General features: G+C 45.7%; 1 protein-coding gene across 8 annotated transcripts in view; it reads right to left on the bottom strand.

Annotated features, from left to right (window-relative positions):
- SHANK2 (SH3 and multiple ankyrin repeat domains 2) overlaps window positions 1–19,852 on the bottom strand; it is a 4,166,579-nt gene that overhangs the window by 2,048,267 nt on the left and 2,098,460 nt on the right. The window contains exon 1 of one of the 8 annotated variants that reach the window (XM_069623414.1): window positions 13,975–14,313. The exons of the other annotated variants lie outside the window; for them this stretch is intronic. Coding sequence (XP_069479515.1) covers window positions 13,975–14,011 — 37 coding nt within the window. The 5' untranslated portion in view covers window positions 14,012–14,313. Of the gene's footprint in view, window positions 1–13,974; window positions 14,314–19,852 lie in introns of those variants that run through there. 8 annotated transcript variants of the gene reach the window in all.

Raw genomic sequence — 19,852 nt, 5'->3', positions numbered from 1 at the left:
AGTAGTAGAAGTGCTGTGCTGCCTTTATCTCTTAGAGTATCTATTTGTGTCTTAAGGTCTAATAAAGCAGTCTCAGTACCATGCTGGGGTCTGAATCCAGATTGGCGAACACCTAGAAGGTGATTTTGTTCCAGGTGGTGCTGAATTTGTAAGTAGGCTATTTTATCCAGAATTTTGAGGAGGAATGGCACTGTGGTTATGGGGAGGTAGTTAGTGGGGATATTGGGGTCAAGAGTTCCGTTTTTGAGGAGGGGGGGGAGAGGACCCAGGACTGTTTCAGGTTGCAGGGTATGGTACCTGAGGTGAATGAGGCATTTATGAGTTTGGTAATGAACGTGGAGAGTTCACAGGCAGCGTCTTTTATAAGTTGGGCTGGACATTGGTCACCGTGGCAATTGGACGGTTTGATGGCGAGAATAACTTTCTCCACTTCTTTGGTGGATACTTTGCGGAAGTGAAAGCTGGAAGTATGTAGAGTCGGTGGAGTAGGGGTAGGTTGCAGTGGAAATGTAGTGTTAGTCAGTCTTGGTGGTATTCTCATGGATGTTGGTCTTCGTAGTACTAATGGTGTCTTTTTTATTATTAATTTTCACCTGGAGCATTGATATCTTGTTGGCCAGAGCATTCTGTATATTCGTGCACCAGTTTTTATCCTTCAGACAAGAGTCTGGAGCTTGATAGGGGATTCTACTTCTTTTAAGATAGTGTATAATTCTTTGGTGTTGGATTTGGCTTGGGAGATGCGGGTGTTGTAGGAGGTTTGATTGGCTAGGATAATTTCCTTCTTATATAGGGTGGAGAGTTTGGTCAAGTTGTTTTTTGTTAAGGTCTGAAGGGTCTGATCGCCAGATTTTTTCAATTAGACGTTTGTCTTGTCTTATAGCTTTCAGGTGGGGTGTGAACCACGAGTTTAAGTGTTGTTGAGGTTTGCTCTTTCTGACCTTCAAAAGTGCAATGGTGTGAAGTGATACAAGCATCACTTCATTGTACATTTGTACCATGGTGGCTGGGTCAGTTAGGTCAGGGATAGAATTTAGAGTAGGGAGGAAGAGGGGGATGAGGTTTTCCGGAGTAATATTTCTTTTATTTCTGATGGGTGTAGCTGGGGCTGTCTTATCAGTAATTGTGGGGATTCTAGCTTCTATGGTGAAGGAGATCAGGTAGTGGTCCGACCAAGGCTGGGGTTTTATGGAAGTGATGGATGCGTGGCAGTTGTATTCAGCAATCCAATCTGGGGTCCTTCCTTTGGTGTGCGTCGGTTCTGTGATCTTTTGGATAAATCTTAGTTCCTCGAGGGAATTGTTAATTAGTGCAGCATTCAAGTCTAGGGGGGGTCGCCAAATCCGAGGTTAAAGTCTCCTAGTATCATGCATTGTGAGGAATTTTTGAAGTTGTCGGATATTACGTTTATGAAATCTTCCTCAAAGGAACCTAAAGGGCCTGGAGGTCGGTAAACTAATTTGTATTTTACATGTACATTGAAGTTATTGCGTATTACATGAGATTTCCTGTTGGAGAGAAAACGAGGTGGAGGGAAGAAAGGAATAAAGAGAGTTTGGGTAGTATATATGGTAAGCTTGTTGTTTGATAGCGAAACGAGTCTTGTGAAGACCAAGCAAACATTCCATAGTTCTAGAGTCATCTCATGGTGGTGTCCTAGGTGATCGCTTCCAGTTGACGTGGGTCAGTGTATTACTGGTGCAGGTTTATTACAGAAAAAGTGCGTTTACATTAGTATACTATTTTTGTAACGTGGTCTGGCATGCAGGTTGATAGGTATAACATTTCAGATTACTTGTGTGCATGCACATTGGCCTTACTTGTGACAGCATTCTGTTAATAGCAAGTTAGTGATGCTAAAGCGAAGGCCAGTGCTAAGGTCGGACGTCCCATTAGCTTTAGCGCACAAGAGGGCAGCTTGGTATAGTTGGGATCACGTGTCCAATGATTGCAGTCATGGTCGCAAATGGTGTTTTCTTGGGTCTCTGGTTAGGCAATAGATAAATGAGTTAGGTCATACGTGGGCAAAACTGAGGTGCTGGTGGTGGGTTCCGAGCCGTGGTGCATAAGTAGGTAAAGTTTTACCTTACTAGTGTTCAGTTAGACTCTCTAGTTGGCTTTCGCATTAGGCAATGAGTCCTTGATTTTTCAGTGGCTTTAGCATATGTTCTCCTGTACGGAGAATATCAATAGAGAAGGTACTATCAGCTGAGAGACTAATGCACTACTTTAAGAATAGGAATTTTGATAAAATTGCCTACTCTGTGGTTAGGAGTTACTGGTTAGTGTGGTCTGGATTCTGGAAGACGTGCTCTGCTGTGTGCAGTGAGCACCACCACCTTAGGATCGGCCTAAAACACTGTCCCACAATAACGTCACGCGTAATAAGCGTGATGATGTCATCGGTGTTGAAAAAATGGCCGCAATCGCTGTAAAAAACATTTTCTTCTTTTTCATTTTTGTCTGCCGTGAAGTAGGCTTCAAGAAGCTTTTTTGAACGCCTTGCGCGTTAGTGTTTTATTTAATACATATGATGAAGGGTTATTTCACTTGTGCTATTCATAAGTCTTTAAAAGATCTGCCAAAGGCCAAGTATCATGAATAGGACTGTAATAAACTATCATGTTCTAATGCATTATTATGTTCAAAAGGGGAAAGGAGAAAAGGGGAATACGTAGGTGGAAACCTATGGGTCAAAGAGTTTTGTACATACAATGAAGGGTTAAATCCCTTAGGAATTCAGATGTCTCTAAGGGATTTGCCAAAGGCCAAGTATCATGAATAAGATAGTAGTAAGGTATCCTGTTCAAAAATAGGATTGGTAGGTGGAATGGAATTCCAAGTGGCTTGCCATTCAATTGAGTCGTTCAGTAGATCTGCAAATTCTAGATATAGCTTTCAGAGGGTTTACATAGTGGGTGCCATGTATGAAACACTATTCGTAACATGGCAGGTCAAGACTACTTGAATGGGGAAATGAATGGGAACGGTCAAGTGATAGCCATAATGGATTACTGGAGTTCGCTTAGTGGGGTTCCTGTGAGTGGAGTGGGGTCAGGACGGTTGGATGTGGGTTGGTAGGTGAATTAAGTCAGTTTGGTTATCATGCAAGTCAGAACGGATTCTTTGAGTGCCCGTGCAATTGACTGTGGACTGGATGCGGTCCCTATATTTGGTATTCATTAAGTCCTAGATGCATGCGTGTTACATTGGAACATAAATAGAACGTGTTGGTCACCACATTGCTTCCTTTACATCTCTCCCTACGGGGAGCAGTCTCTGGGTTTTAATATATGTATAGACCATATAAGTGGTCCAGGTATATTACTCTCTTGGCATGCCATTTTGACTGAGAGAAAACCCTCCTCCAAGAGGAAGCCAAAATCGTCTGCGATTTAAGAACTATAAAAGCAAGGGCTCAACACAGACAATGAGATGCACTATTTCTTATAACAATAGACACCAGTGTATTTTATACAAAGTTAAGTGTTGATGTGTATTCAAATGAGTACAACAACCAAATCATTGTATGTAGAAAAGCAATCTATAAATGATAAATGCAATATGGATGTATGCATGATCCGAGAAGGAAAAGAATGAAGTATGGGATTAACCTAATGCTGAAACTGGTGCCTCATATATAGTCAAAATGGCTTGCCAAGAGAGTAATATACGTGGGCCACTTATATGGTCTATACATATAATAAAACCCAGAGACCACTCCCCATAGGGAGAGACGTAAAGGAAGCAATGTATTGACGAACACGTTCTATTTATGCCCCAATGCAAGACAGATGCATCTAGGACTTAATAGATACCAAATATGGGGACCGGATCCAGTCCACACTCAACTGCACAGGGACTCACTGGAATCCGTTATTACTTGCATGATAACCAAACCAACTTGATTCACCCACCAACCCACATTCAACCATCCTGACCACACTCTACTGACAGGAACCCCACTAAGCCATCAGGGTTATCACTTGACCGCCCCCATTCATTTCACAATTCAAGGAGTCTTGACCTGCCTTGCTAATCTTAATAGCATTTCATACATGGCACCCATTATGTAAAACATGTGAAAGCCAATGCTAGATGCGCAGATGTACTTGTTTGTTTATTTTATTTAGTATAGCGCTCCACACCCAGGGGTAAATGGGTGCTTAGGGACAAGTTACAAAGTTGCAGTATAAAAGCAGTTATACAATTGTGGCGGAAATATGCCATATATGGTATGTACAGGCAGGTAGTAGGAAACATTTCAAAGTATGTACAATATATACAGTTAGTACTGAGCTTAGTCTATCTGAGGATTGCCTTCTCCAGAAGCCAGCTAATGACTAATTTTCTGAACAATTGGAAGGATTTGGCCAGTTTAATATTCAGTGGCAGGGTGTTCCAGAGTTGAGGGGCGAGGACAGTGAAGCTCTAGCCCCCGCTCTTTTGGCGGTGAATCTGGGCACGATGAGGCTGAGAGTATTGGATGATCTGGCGATTCTTGTGTTTGGTTTAAGAGTGAGTTTGTTGGTAAGGTACTGGGGGGCTAGGTGGTTTAAGGCTTTGCAGGTGAGGCAGCGGGTTTTTAGGTCAATTTTCTGTTGAATAGATAACCATTTGCAAGATATTCTTGTGTGGAAGATGTGCTCTCCCTTGGGAATATTTAGTGCTGCTCTCAGCGCATTATTTTGGAGGATCTGAAGTTTCTCGATTATGACTTGGTTGGCACCAAGGTAGAGGCTATTACATTAGTCAAGCTTTGATTGTATGAGGGCCCTCGCCAGAATGAGGCAGCTGTTTGTAGATAGGTCTACAGGCCCTGATTAGTTTTCCCGTGTATGCGGTGGCTGAGGCAGTCATATTAACTTGTTTTGAGAGGTTGAGTTTTCACATTATTCACAACTGGAATGATGTTGCCATCTATGGTGAAGTTGGAATAATCGGGGCTGAGTTTCTGTAGATTATTGGGGGACCTGACCAGGAGGAGCTCGGTCTTCTCATCATTCAGGCAGAGGCACTGTGTGGCCATCCATGCCTGAATGATGGCGAAGATTTCGTTAATCCTGGTGGCGTCAGTGTTGTAGTTGCCTGTGATGTTGAGGAGTATCTGGGTGTCATCTGCGTAGTTGGTGTAGGCGACACCCAGATGGTCCAGTTTATCAAAGAGAGGCTTTGTAAAGATGTTATAGAGGGTGGGGGAGACGCAGGACCCTTGTGGAACACCACAAGTGATGGGGATGGGGTCAGCTGCAGCCACATATGAGAAAACCCTCATGGTTCTGTTGGCTAGGAAGGATTGTAGCCACGTGACAGCAGAGGGGGAGAAGTGGGCAGCAGAAGAGAGATGAGTATTTTGTGGTCAACCAAGTCAAAGGCTGCTGAGAGGTCCAGGAGGAGTAGGATGGCTGCTTTGTTTTTGTCCTTGATGTCATCAATCTGGCTTTTGAGGTCAACAAGGGCAGATTCCGTTCCGTGTTGAGGGCGAAAGCCAGATTGACGCAGGTCTAGCAGTTGATTGGACTCCAAGTAATCTTGGATTTGCAGGTAGGCAACTCTGTCGAGGATTTTTAGCAGGAAGGGGACCGTGGTGATAGGCATGTAGTTGGTGGGAATGGCCGGGTCGAGAGATTTTTTTTTTTTTTTTAGGAGAGGGAGAATCCATGACTGTTTTAGGTTATTAGGTACAGAATTGGTCGAGAACGATAGGTTTACTAGTTTGGAGATTAAGGGGGCTAGGTCTCGCGCAGCTTCTTTAATGATCTGTGCGGGGCAGCTGTCCCCTTTACAATTAGACGGTTTAAGGGATGCTATGATTTTTTGAATTTCGGGTATAGTAACCGGTTTGAATGTAAAGCCGGAAGTATTACTGGTCGGGGTGGGTGTGCTAGGTATGAAGGCGTTACTATTTCAAAGTTGTAATCTTTTGGATTCGATTTTGTTTTGAAGACCAGTGATTTTGTTAGCTTGGGTATTTTGGATGCTGGTGCACCATGGCTTGTCCTTCACGCAGGTATCGGTTGGAGGGTCCGGATTTTCTAATTCCTTCACGATGGTGAAGAGTTCTTTAGCAGAAGATTGGGCATTATTTATTCCTACATTGTAGGCTTCTTTTTTAGTGCAGATTATCTCTTTCTTATAGTGGGAGGAAATGGTCGTGAGATTGGATTTGTTTTCTGCAGAGGGGTTCGTTTTCCATAGGGTTTCCATCTTGGCTTTCTTTTTTCTAAGAGTTTTGAGTTCCGGTGTGTACCAAGGGTTCAAGTGAACTATAGGCTTACATTTGCGTTGCTTTAGCGGGGCAACGGCATCAATGGGGCTAGTTAGGGCATTGTTGTAGGTGTTGACTGGAAGGTTAAGGTCGGCGGTAGCTGGGAGTGTGTTTAGAAGGGGGAGGATCAGTGGTATGAAGGTCTCTGCAGTGATGTTGCGCTTGTTTCTAGTCAGGCAGGCTGGTGCGTAGGGGCGCCGTTTAGGGTTAGGATTGTTTTGGTTGATGTTGAATAATATGAGGGAGTGGTTAGTCCATACAAGAGGTTGTGGGGCTTTGCAGGTGATATTGCAGTTGTGGGCTGCGACCGAGTCAATGGTTCTACCTTTCTGGTGGGTCGGTAGTGTAACGACTTGGGTGAAGTCATGCTCGGATAAGGCGTTAGCCAAGGAGGCAGCAGGAGAGTCGTTAGGGTCATTAAACCCTAGGTTAAAGTCTCCTAGAATAATATTTTGGGAGTGGGGCTTTGAACTCTCTGCTATGAGAGAGGTAATGTCTTCCTCGAAGGAGCCTATGGGGCCTGGGGGCCTCTACATAAGTTGCAGAGTAATGGTACTCTTAGGGGTGGTTTGTACTTTGATGGTAAGGTGCTCGCAGGGCTTTAACGGGGGGGAGGTGATTAGTCTGAGGTTGAGTGAGGATTTGAATATGATTGCAACACCTCCTCCGCGAGCATTAGGTCTGTCTGCTCTGAGGATGGAGTAGTTGTGGGAATAGCAAGAGTGAGGCAGGGTCCTGCTGCTTCATGTAGCCATGTTTCTGTAGTAGCAAGGAAGTCAAGGCCTGTCGGCAATTTCGGTGGGGTGGGCTACTAGGGATCTAACATTGAGTAGTGCCCCTTTTAGAGGTGTCATGTTAGTGCCTTAGCGCTGTCCTTAGTAGTTGTCTTGGTCACAGGTGCGGTAGACAACTTGCCAGATGTGGTAGGGAGTCTAGCGCCGAGTCTGTCATTGCGGTCCTGGAGGGTAGGGTTGAGTGTGGGGCGGTGAGCTAATGGATTGGGATGGTGAGGGTTGGAGACAATGTGGTCAGCTTTAATTATGTTGGAGGTGTTAGTGTGGCATTAATTTTGGCAGTGGAGTGTTGGTGAGTGAAGTTTGGGAAAGGTGGAAGGAAGGGGAGGAAGGGTGTGGGACAGGGGATGGGGTGGTGTCTGGGGCAGCCTAGTTTAGCTAGTCCATTGTTATATGGTGTGTAGCTGTTGCTGCTGCATGGAATGCTGTTGTTTATGGGGGAGCATGGTGAGCATGAGCCAAGGGAGCATAGTTGGAATTATGCAGAGAGTGGGCAGTTTGGTTGTTAGCACAGCAGAGTGGGCAGGGACTAGGTTTGAGATAGCTAGTGTGGTGCGGAGGAGGGCAACTTTAGAGTGCAGCTGTGATTTCTGTGCGAAATTACTGTTATAGTGCAAAGGAGGGCAGTTGCAGTAATACAACGACAGGTAGGCATAGGCTGAAATCGAAATTGCTCCTATGGTGCAAAAAGGGCAGTTGCAGTTGTGCAGTAACAGGTAGGCATAGGCTAAATTCGAAATTACTGCTAAGGCTAAATTCGAAATTGCTACTATGGTGCAAAAAGGGCATTTCTAGTAATGCAACATCGGGTAGGCATAGGTGCAAAAAGGGCAGTTCTAGTAATGCAGCAACGGGTTGGCATAGGCTAAAGATCGAAAATTGCTGGCATGGGATGAGGGAGAGCTGGATACTGCTGCTAATGCAGTCCAATGATTGTACATTCATGGGGGGGGGGGTTGTAGTGGAAAAGGGGTGCGCTTACCCTGTAGGTTGAGAGATGGGCCAGAGAGGGTAGGGGTCTCTGCCCTGGGCCAATCACAGCGCGCGCACTGCTGAGGGGCCGGATGGGAGGCTGAATTGAATGGCAAACAACTTGGAATTCCATTCCACCTACAAATCCTATTTTTGAACAGGATACCTTAGTACAATCATATTCATGATAGTTCACCTTTGGCATATCCCTTAGTGACCTCTGAATTCCAAAGGGATTTATCCCTTCATTGTACGTACAATGAACACTTTGACCCGTAGGTTTCTACCTATGTATTCCCCTTTTCTCCATAACATAATAAAGTATTAGCAGGGTTCGAAATTGAGATTCAATGAGCAGGAGCTAAAACCAGCTCCTGGGTGTGGGCAACCCCCTGCAGGCAGGTGCTGCCACAGGGGAGCAAGGAGCTACCAGAGATGTTCCTTTAACTCTTTGTCCATTTTGTATGAACCATTGTGTTTAAATATGTTCTAATTCTTCTTAATTAACATTCTCAAATACTCAAAGTTAATGTCACATATACATATTTAGAAGGCACCAGTTGGCCCTAGGAGCCAAAAGTAGCTCTTGGTAGCTGTTGGTTTCAAGCTAACCCAGTTCTAATATGCTAGAAGCAGAAGCTAAATAGCTCCCAGCTCCTCGCAATTTCGAGCCCCGATTAGAACATGATATTTTATTACAGTCCGCTTCATGATTCTTGGCCTTTGGCAGATCTTTCAGAGACTTATGAATACCACAAGGAAATGAACCCTTCATTTTACGGATTAATTAAAAAGGAAACTGCAAGGCTTTCAAAAAAGCTTCTTGAAGCCTACTTCGTACTGGACAAAAATGAAAAAGAAAAAGTAATGGTGTTTACCACGATTGTAGTCATTGTTTCGACACCGATGACGTCGTCATGCGTGAGCTCATCGCGGGATGGCATTTTATGCCGATCCCAAGATGAGCACCATCATCAAATTGCCTCTTCTTAAAGGTACTGCATTAGGCACTCAGCTCTCTATTGATGGTCTCCCCAGAGGAAAACAAACTAAAGCCACTGAAAAGTCAAGGACCCGGTGCCTAATGCAAAAGCCAACTAAAGGGTCTAACTGAACACTAGTAAGGTAAAACTTTACCTACTTATGCACCACGGCTCAGAACCCATCACCAGCACCTCAGTTTTGCCCACGTATGACCTAACTCATTTATCTATTGCCTAACCAGAGACCCAAAATAAGACCATTTCCGACCATGACTGCAATCATTGGACACGTGATCCCAACTATACCAAGCTGCACTCTTGTGCACTCAAGGTAACAGGACATCCGCCCTTACCACTGGCCTTCGAGTAATGCACACGAGTAATCTGAATTTTTATACCCACTACCCTGCATGCCAGACCACTTATGCAATAACAAACCTGCACCAATAATGCACCGGCCCATGTCAACTGGAAGTGTTTGGACACCACCTTAAGGTCACTCTAGAACTATGGAATGTTGGCTCCATACACAGCCCCTCTTCCCTTTCCACGTGTCCGTTCTGAGCAGAGAGGAAGGTGCAGCTGTGGCGGCAAGTGCCGCTGCAAGAAGGTAAATTGGGGGTGGGGGGATTAAAAATAAAAAAAGGGGACAGGGAGTGAGAGGGGGAAGATGGCGGCAGGGGCAGCCAACCATCAGGCGGTTTGAAACACGGGCTTACGCTAGCTGTTCAAGTCTGCACTCCTAGCCACCTGATTGGCTGGCTACCCCCGCCCAGGTGCTAATGAGCAATAACCTAAATGTACATGTAAAAAATTCTTCTTGTAGAAAAAATACAAACTGCTTATATAGGAACCTATGAATATTAGCAATATTGTCAAACTATTACATGTGAATCTCTGATCAACGCAGGTTGCTATCTTCTAAACAGGGGGTACCAACCATAACTCATTATTAAGTTAACAAATGATATGCACAAGTGATCTGCACAATGCTACTAACCCTCTACCGCCTGTGACTCCTAACGGGTGTTTCCAAATGCACTATTTTTGGTTCAAATGTTGCCTGTGTATAATGCTACACCTTGACAAAGGCCAACTCGCACAAATTAGAATCATGTCGAAATTCAATAAACATTCAGTTTTATATAAACAATTATGATAAATAGTTTCTTTACTATATGTTAGGTTCTGCGCCATAACTATAAACCTTTTAGCTTGTCTGATGCCGATTGGAGGGACCCCATCTCACCACTGCTTACTTACCCTGTAACAGTGTGTTAGGTTCTGCGCCAAGGTTTATAGTTATGGCGCAGAACCTAACACACTGTTACAGGGTAAGTAAGCAGTGGTGAGATGGGGTCCCTCCAATCGGCATCAGACAAGCTAAAAGGTTTATAGTTACGCTATCATGTATTTTGAGTTATATCCAAGACATGATATATCTTGTACTCTAGAAAAAATAAAAAGGCACAAACAGCCTCCTTGAGCCGTGCATGGCCTGTAATCTGCTCCAATCTGCATAGCAAATAATAAGCCTGGCGACATATCAAGGGGCAGTTTCCACTGGGACATTCACAGACAGAACCTGCATCGAAAACTCCTTTTCTATTTATTTTCCCCCACTTACTACAACTAGTCCCCTGCTTTTTTGATTTTTTTTTAATAAATGCATATGGATAACATGGCTAGGCCTTTGCATAAATGTGTACATATGCACATGATCAAAACCAAAACATTTTATAATTTGCACATCAACAAAAATACACACAAAAAGCACAAAATGTTTACAACAGAGTTCCTTCGTTATGTGCTCTCTATGTTCAATTCCATGCCACTGTATAAACAAAACCATTAATCACAAAATTAGCCATTAATCAACCATTTTTTTAAAATATTATACCACAAAACCAAGTCCCTATTTTACAAATTGAACACAATTCTGGTAGACATGAGCACAGATACCAGTCGTTGTAGTAAAAAGAAAAATAGCTTTTTGCATGAAAAAGAAATAGCTTTCTGCTTTTGCCGACTTCGCCATTTAAAAACTTGCATTGTACAGTACCCCTAAACGGATAGGTTTCTTGCTAGGTTTCCATGCTTATTCATGTTTACTAGTAAATTGTGCCTCAGTATTTAAAATCCATAGCTGTGTTAACGTCCCCATGTGGTCAATACTAAATCAGAAATTCTTTCCACCAGTTACGTTACACTTCATCTTTGTCAGGGCATTGAGTATGTTAACTGCCCATTAATGACACATTGGAAGCATCCTATGTCAACCTGGCTATAACTTATCAGACTACAGCAAACTGATTCCCACTGGCTAACTTCCACATCGCTCATCATGGCCGCCTCAAAAACCACACACCACCTATTGGCACAGCATGCAGTTTTCCAAACACTTCATCCAAAGCGTAGCCTCGCTTAAGTATACGTTGAGATACTTTTGCATCAATAAGAATTTAAGTCATTCGTTCATTGACCTATTCCTTCGGGTGTAACTTGTGTGCTCCATGTTCTCACCACACTTTTTCACATCACAGAGGCTCAGTCGCCACCACAGAATCTTGATCCTTTACACCACCCTTCAAATCCTGCCTTAAAACACCAATAACCCTAACCTTGAGCTTTTCTCAATCCATCCCAACACCACCTCTTCTGAGTCCACCCACCATTTAAGATCATCTTCTCACTGTAACTGTTCCTCTAGTGTATATTCCTATACACTTAGAGTCATTGCTGCACAGTTTACAACACCCCAGATCAGCAATTCCCCATTCTGCAACTTTCTAGGACTTGGTTGATATGTCTTAGATAAAAGAACTGATGTATTGGTGAAGGGAAAATCCCACTGCTGCACTTCTGGAAATCTGGCATTTAATTCATCAAAAGATGCATTGCAAGTTACTTTCCAATCTACATGGAGATCCCGGGTGGAGAATTCTGCACGAAGCATCCTGGCCAATGACAAGCCACACCAACTTCTAGGCAAATGTAAAAACACAGAATTGTGTAGTTTGCTAGTACTTTCTGGGAAAAATGAAGTTTCATGGTAGTGATAGTCATTGGACATACACATGGCATGAGGTACCCAAAGCGGTTGGTTATAATGCTAATGTAAGTCACTGAAGAGCTCTGAGAGTGGGTCAAACAAGACCAAAGGATGGCCTCCTGTATAAAGTCACAGATGCCAAGGTTGAGATTATCTCCCCCGCACCTCAAATATATCTAAATAATCACTAGACAGATTTAATAATCACAAATACAGCTACCATCATTTATTTAAAATTAGGTGTGCATAGTGTTGTACAATTTGTTTAAGGTCACAGAACTCCCAAGGTGATTTGCAATATCCCTATAACGTTCGGGGGGGGGGGGTGTTCCAGTCCTCATAATGCAGGTTCACACAATCACTGCTTTAATGCTGGACCTGTTCTATGCAGTGGAAGAGATATTGCGGTTAAATAGTGGAATACATGAAGACTCTTTCCGGTTGGAAAGTACACCTCGGAATACAGATTGTAATGTGCTCCATTGAAAAATTCAACTCAGTTTTACACAAATCTTGTTCAAACCTGACCTTGAGGTACAGATTAGATTCTGAACTGTAACAGTGCACTAAATACGCAGAGCCCTGTGTCCTAGCAATAGATTTATTTCATAAGCAAATGGCAGCTCTTCAATTATATGCAGTAAGCAATGAAACCTGCCTTACCAGTACAATTATTGAAACTAGAAAAGGGTGCTCAGACTGCTGGTAAAGTGTAAGAAAATGAAGGACCCAGGGGCATTTCACTTGAGCAGAAAGCTCAACCTATTTTATCATGGGGTTCACAGCCCTGGACCATGACCTCTCTCTCGCCTATGCACAAGGTCACACGTTGCATGACCATGAAGGGGCAAAAGGGGAAGGATCCAGCAAGGGAACCTGCAACGACTGAAGAGTCGCCACCATTAGTCAATCCGGTAGGGCACGCGCCAAAAACAGTAAATATTTCATGCGCTCCCTTTCCTAGCATCGTAACTGAGCCATTTGGTACTGACAGCTCATTAAAATATCTTGATCACAAATCTCAAAATGGATGCAGCAGGGAGCTAAATTAAAACCTTCTTCCTGCAAACCACCACCTTTCCCTCTGCGAACACCAGCCGTGGGGGGTGGGGTGGAGGAAAACTATTGGACCTTTAAAAAAAAAATGCAAAGGAAGCCTCTGACTGGCGCGCGAGGGGTTAAACTGCTTTCATCCACCGGGGGGGATTAGGTTCCCAGCCCAACGCTTTCATTTTCTCGAGAAACCAGAAATGTTGGTGGCTGGAGGTGTACTTGTCTGTTTCACAGAGGAGTCATTTAATTTACTTCAACCGTCAAATAAGGACAGAAAAAAAGCGATAAACCGGCAAAAAAAAAGAAAAAAATCCAGGCAGCACGTTACCAATATCAGGCACCAGGTGCTTCTCAGGCGCCACCTCTTCAGGGCGGGAGTCATTGGATCGCAGCGGCCGCAACCGGAAACGCGATTCCAATTAACGAACACTTTGCAAGTTAAAAAGTCAATCGCTAACACATACGCACTCGATAACGAGGTTTCTTTCCAGCGCTTTCAGCATTTTCCTCCCCTGTGAAGCAGAGGAAGGGGCTGCGACCGCGGCCAATGCCCAGAGAAACACAACAAGGCACGGAGCGTTCAGCAAATAGATCTTTCTTGCCCCGCTAGGAGCCTTCCCCGTGAACTCAAAATCTCGGCACACAATACATACTGCCAACTCAGCCTCGCGCGCGCAGCATCCAAGACATGACGGCAAACTGCATAATCACGAGAAGCAGTAAAAACAACGGGCTATTTCCAAGCCTGCGTGTACATTCATAAAACAGGCAGGTGCGTGCCGAGAAGTTTAGACTAGACGCGGCAGCACTGCACGGCAAGCAGGCATGCGAGGGGAGGGAGGGTCCGCTTACCGTCCTTCTTCGTTAAGGCGTTAAACAAAGACTTCATTTTTCCTTTTTACTTTGGAAGCGCTCCGTTCATTGCAATCCCTGGTTTACAAAATATATACACACGCACATATATCCTTAAAAAAAGAAACTATCCGGTTTCGATGTGCTTCCGCTGCCCGCACCCCGGGCTCCCGGGCACTCTGTCATCGCGAGCATAGTTGGGCAGGCAGTACCCAGCGTTCTGGTGGCAAAGCCCACCCCGCATCCTGTCCGTCAGCTGGGAACTGACTGTGCGTACAGCGAGCGCCTCCGAAAGCACTGCTTTCTTGCGTTCACAGCCAAAGTCATGTGAACGCCAGCCTCGGCACGGTTTAATAGACAGGCGCTCGCCGACGCTTTAGTAGGCTTTGCGGTGTAATGCACCGGCGCGCAAAGAACGCGAATCGGGGACCCCCTCCCCACCCCCCAAAAAAGGGTAGCCGCAGGTTAGAAGAGGCATGGCAGGTCACATCGGTGGTGGGGGGCAGCCCGGCTATGAAATCATTGCTAGCAAAGACTGTGAGTGAAGCTGCAGCAGGGACCCAAACCAACCAGACTAAGGAATGGAATTCATGTATTTCTAGAAACAACAACATGCCTGCCAATGTGCTCCTTGGCCATCCGGAGGGGTTTTCCTTTGCATTCAGGCACTTGTAGTTTTGTCATTTCCACAATGATTCTAGGACTACAAGTCCCAGGCTGCAATAAAAGAACAGGATATCGTGCGATTCTCCCGAATGACATGTATAATTTTTATTTATTTATTGGGTATTTATAATGTGCCTATACACAATGTGTTTCGAGGAGCAACAAGGGGGTGGGGGACAAGGGAAGACAACACAAAAACAATCTTACTAGTCCATGTGACATTCAGATCTTGCAAGTGCAGTAAAGAGAAGTGCAGAGAAAGGGGGAAGTGCCGGTCAGGGCGGCCCATGAGAAAGTGAGTGCCAGGGGAGGCCCGGTGGACAGGGCCAGGGGAAAGCAGAAAGTGCAGGGGAAGGAGGTGTCATGGGCTTAGTGCGAGGTAAGGGGTTGGAAGGGCTACAAGGGTGCAGGCCCAGCCAGGCTAGTGCGGGGAGGGGTGGTGGCCCGGAACGGCAAGTGCAGGTTGAGGGTGGGGTAGTCAGGGGAGACCAAGTGCAGGGGTAGACTGGATTAGGTGGGCCTGGTCTCCTGTAAGACTCAGAGGGAATGAGGCAGCCAGTCAAGTAGCAGACATGGACATTAGCAGGAGAGGGGAGAGGGACGCAGAAAGAGAAAAGGAAGGTCTTGTGAAGCTTCCAGAACTTAAGGAGAGCCAGCACAAGTCTGAGAGGGGAAGGGAGGCCATTCCAGAGGAAGGCACCTGCGGAGGAGAGAGATCTCCCCCCCCCCACCCCACTCTCTGCTTGGAAAAGCATCTGATCTGCAGAGGGTTAAAGCTACATGACTGAAGGGCTCTAGCAGGGAGGTATTTAGGGGGAGAGTTGGATGTAGAGGGATCCCAGGCCCCAAAAATCCTTGTGGATGATGCAGAGGGTCTTGAACATGATCCTCGCAGCAACCGAGAGCCAGTGCTGAGATATTAGTGCTCGAGAGATGCCGTCCCTGAGCTTGAGGACAAGGATAAGTCTCGCAGTCCGATTCTGGATTAGTTGAAGGGGGCAACAGGAGGAGTTAGGCAGATTAAGGAAGAGGCTGTTGCAGTAGTCCAGCCTGGAGAGGACCAGAGCTCTGGAGACATTGGGCCTCATCACGAGTTGGGACTTAGCCCTTAAATGCGGCAGTAATGCTATTACCCCTGTATTTAAGGGCTGGCCCAATCACGAGTTTGGTCCTGCCAGGATGCATTCACCTACAGCTCTGAGCTGGAGGTGAAAGTGCCGGCGGAGAAAACATTTTCGGTGCTATTAGTGCCCCACTGACCCAAGAGGGAATGGGAATTTACCACCTTTCCGCTATTTGCATTGGTGTTATCCCAGTACAATTACAGCTGGGATACCACCAACCTCGTGATGAGGCCATTTGTGTTTCTGGGGGAAGGTGAGAAAAGGGAGAATGCCTCTGAGGCGGTGCACCTGAAAGGGGGTCTTCTTGGCAAGGTCCATGATGTGAGGAGAGAAGGAAAGAAAGGAGTCGAAGATGACACCAAGGTTTTTGCCTCACAGCAGGGCAAGGGGAAGGGGCCCATGGAGGACTGCCAGAGTGTGGGAGGGAAAGAGGGAGCAGAGGTCTCAATGAGAAGGATCTCTGTCTTACTGGAATTAAGGCAGAGATCGTTAGCAGAGGACCATGTCTAAATAGCAGACAGGCAGTCAGGAATGAGAGAGGAAGAGGAGGAGGCAGAGGAGGGACGCTTAAAGGAGAGCTGTGTGTCATCTGCATAACACTGGAAGTTAGAACAGAAGGTGGAGATCAAAGTAGATGTTGAAAAGCCAAGGTTAGAGAGTAGAGCCCTAAGGGACACCGCAGGTGGAGAGGGAGATGTTGGAGAGAAAAGGGCCCAGTTGAACCTGGGAAGGTCGGTGCAAGAGGAAGGAGGTCGACCAGTCCAGAGCCAGGTGCATGATGCCAAGGATATCACAGAGCCAATTTATCAGGGTGGCATGATTGACCATATCAAAGACAGAGGAAAGGTCAAGAAGGATGAGAACGGAAGGAGAGCTGGAATCGATATTAGAGGCCAGGTCTTCACAGGTGTTCAGGACAGCAGTTTCCGTGCCTATGGCCACTCTGAAGGCAGACTGGTGGTTGAAGAGACAACCAACAGATTCAGTGTGGTGGATAAACTGGGAGATGGACAGCTTCTCCAAGAGTTTGCACAGGAAGGGGGTAATGGAGATAGGGTGGTAGTTTGCTGGACAGGAAAGGTCGGCAGAAGGGTTTTTGAGGAGAGGATGCAAAAGGGAGTGCTTGAGAAGAGAAGGGAACGGATCCAGTGGCAAAGGAATGATTGCAAATACAGCGAAGGCTGGCACAAGACAGAAAATGTTGTCCTTGATAGTTCTGGAGAAGCAGGGGAGCACCTGTTTGAATGAGACTTTCATAGAACGGACTTGTCTAGAAACATCATCAGGTGTTATGGGAGAAAAAGAGGAGAGTAGGAGGAGAAGGGGGCCAAGGGAGGCCTGGGAACAGGTGAGGGAGAAGGGTGTGGAGTAGAGGAGAGAGAAGACAAGTAGTCCTGAGTTTTAGAAATGAAGTGAGAGGCCAGAGAAGTGCAGAGGGCCAGGGAAGGCAGAGGAGGCGTGGATACTGCTGTGGGGTTGGCAAGTTCCTTACAGATTTGGAAAAGTTCAGCCGCAGCTGTTAGTGACTGCAGAGATGCAGGCTTGGATATAGGCCATCTTCTTTGAGCAGATGGAGAGTCTGCATTGCCTTTGGAGCAGGCAGCAGGCCAGTTTGCCAGAGGATGTGCTTGACGCCTGCCACCTCCATTCAGCCGCTCTGCACTTGCCTTTCAGAGCGGCCATTTCGGAGTCAAACCAGGAATTGGACTTGGAGGCAGGTTTTATGCAGATCCTCATGACAGGAGCAAGGATGTCCAGAGTGTTGGAGATGGAGAGTTTAAGGTTTGTAAGGGCTGTGTCAGAGTGAATGTCGATGGCAGGAGTAGGAGGGGGAGTAAAGGTGGCGGCTGAAGCGGCAAATGATACTCGCTTCATGGGTCGAATGACAGAGAAGGAAGCTGGCAGGGCAGGCGGGGGCTTAGCCGGGGGAACCAGGAGGTCCAGGTGAGAGGACAGGAGATTGAGATCAGACCAGGAGAGAGGAGTAATGAGAGGGTTGGAGATGGGGAAGTCTGAAGAAATGAGACCATCCAAGGTGTGTTCGGCTGAGTGTGTCGGCCCAGAGGGAAGAATGGAGAGGGAAAGAGAGTCACAGAGGTTGCGGAAGAGCCCAGAGGCTGCATCAGGGTAGTCAAGGTGAATATTCAAGTTGTCAAGGAGGAGAAGCTTGGGGGAGGAAGCAAGGAGAGGAGAGTTGAGGTTGGCCCATTCTGATAGAGCTGGGCAAGGTACCTGTAGATGGTGGCCAGAGTCAGAGAGAGGCCAACGGAGACACCAAGCCTGCAGACAAGGCATTTGAAAGAGGAGTAAGCCTGAGTGGATATGGTAGTATTAGAGAGCCACTCAGGGAAGATCAGGGCAACTCCATTCCCAGGCCGATTGGGCCTGGGCTTAGAGAGGATCTTGTACCCCTCAGGAAGGAGAATGTCAAAGCTCATGACACAGCTGGCAATGACAGAGAGAAGGGAACTAAGGAGGGCAAAATCATAGAAATAGAGTGTTCCTGTTTTTTCACCATACGTCTGAGATGGGAGACAAAATGGCTGTGTGGTAAGGAAAATCTGCAGTCCTAGGCACTAAACATTATGCATCTGACTGCTAAGTCTATGTGGATCAGCCACATAAAGAAAATAGTGGTGAGTGATTGCACACTTATGCAACAACTTTGTGAGACAGAATGGCGTGCCACTTTATTGATGATGGTACAGTTTTTTATTTATTGATTGGTAAATGTCAATGTTTGGATCATATGGTATTGATCTTAGTAGCAACTGTGAGAATGGGAACACTGATAAGTGTTCCCTTTGACTGTCCCTACTGGTGGCAAATGCATGAACCAGAGCACACAATAAGAGTGTGTACTGTTCTAGCAACATTGATAAACTAAAATGAAGGTCTTGTAACTCACACCCAGATATAGATGTATGTTTTTGTCCAGAAGAAGGTGATTTTATAAAGCAAACACAACTGAAACCGGCTGAGGATTTAAGGGAATAAGCAGAAATAAATGTGCCCATGTGTAAAATAATCACTCTCTCGGTTCTTTTTTAGTAAACATTTGGGAAATGAGTGGTCTGGTCTCAGTGATTAGAGGGTGTTCCGACAAAAATTGTCGTTCCACAGTTCTGTTAGATGTTTTTTTAGTTAGACTCCTTTTTAATATAAGATAGACTGGGCTATGCATGTATACAATTTGGTGAAGTTACAAGTGCTAGCTCTATTGTTTTAAATGTTATATACATAGTGGTTTTTGAGCACTTAGATTGAGGTAATAGATAGTCGGGGAGAGACCTATATGTCCCATTTGTAACCTAGAAAGGCAGCCCATCAGCGCATACAAGGTTTACCCACTCTCTGAGATCAGTTAGAGTCTCTTGTTAGGGACATTTACCTAGATGGCAGGCTACATAAGTTAGAAGGTTCCCTCTCTTTGTGTGTGACTGTTGATAGAGCTGTCAGTGAACCATGTCTCGGTGAGAGCGAGGACATCTAATTCGAGGTCTTCAAGGAGGTGACAGATGTTAGAGGAGTGTTTGACGTCAGAACGAGAGTTGAGGGTAGCTAAGTGGAGCAGGTTGCCACTTTTGAAGGTCTTCTGGCAGGGGTACAGGAGTGTGATACACCTGTCGGGGGTGGCAGAGGGGTGGCAGAGAGAGGAGTAGCAGGAGAGGGAGGAAGTTGATGAGAGATGGAAAACGCATATCAACAAGTAGGAAGTTGGGCTGAGAGCCCTGGACAATCACAGTGCCATTTATGTAGACATTAATGATGACCCTAGAGGATAGGAAGGGTGCCAAGAGTACCTCACAATGGGTGCCACCATTAATGGGAGAGGTAGATAAAGGGGAGAGAACAGAGACCATAAGGGGAATTCAAACGTCTAGCAAAGGAACGACATAGTGGATGTTGGTGAGAGTCTGCCTGTGTCACGATATATTATGCAGCACAAGCAAGTCAGGGATCTCTTGCCTTGCAAATGAACATGGCGCGCAATGAAAACGCTTTTTATTATTACACAGAATTCTTTTTTAAGGACGCCTCCAAGTCGTCTTGCACCCAACCTTCACCCTCACCCTTTTGTCACAATG

Source organism: Ambystoma mexicanum, chromosome 11 (assembly GCF_040938575.1).
Source record: "Ambystoma mexicanum isolate Mex_15411 chromosome 11, UKY_AmexF1_1, whole genome shotgun sequence".
NCBI classification, from domain to species: domain Eukaryota; kingdom Metazoa; phylum Chordata; class Amphibia; order Caudata; family Ambystomatidae; genus Ambystoma; species Ambystoma mexicanum.
Note: the sequence above shows the minus strand (reverse complement) of the source record. Positions and strands in the feature narration are given on the sequence as shown.